Source organism: Arachis ipaensis, chromosome B07, assembly GCF_000816755.2.
Source record: "Arachis ipaensis cultivar K30076 chromosome B07, Araip1.1, whole genome shotgun sequence".
In the NCBI taxonomy this organism is placed as follows: Eukaryota; Viridiplantae; Streptophyta; class Magnoliopsida; order Fabales; family Fabaceae; genus Arachis; species Arachis ipaensis.
The window spans coordinates 44,526,143-44,526,536 of NC_029791.2; the positions used below are offsets into that span (position 1 = coordinate 44,526,143).

A 394-nucleotide genomic window follows, 5' to 3' on the forward strand; every position below is an offset into this window, starting at 1 on the left:
CTAAAAGATCAAAATTTCAGTACTTGTTATATAACAAAAGCACTCTTAAATATTACCATTAGCCCAAATAAATAATTAATTAACTTGCACCAACCTTGCTATCTAAGTATATCTCTTGAAATTATTGTCTATGATATTTGTGTAGACAAACTTCAAACAACAATAGATCAAGCAGAAAAGGTTGTAGATATGGTGGAAGATGTGGCTGAGAGAGTGGAGAAAGTGGCAGAAGAAGCAGCCAATAATCTTCCAGAGGGAAAACTCCAGGATGCTGCTGAGTATATTGAAAATTTGGCTGAGAAAATAGACAAGAGTGCTGAAATGGCGGAGGCTGCATTAGAAAAGGTAATGAGTTTTTTGTGTGTTATTTCTTAGACAGCAGAATTATCCGATT

At 34.8% G+C, this 394-nt stretch overlaps 1 protein-coding gene across 1 annotated transcript in view; it reads left to right on the top strand.

The window, feature by feature from the left end:
• Nucleotides 1–394, top strand: part of LOC107609712 — a 3,228-nt gene that overhangs the window by 1,232 nt on the left and 1,602 nt on the right. The window contains exon 4 of the mRNA XM_016311729.2: nucleotides 146–345. Coding sequence (XP_016167215.1) covers nucleotides 146–345 — 200 coding nt within the window. The remainder of the gene's footprint in view (nucleotides 1–145; nucleotides 346–394) is intronic.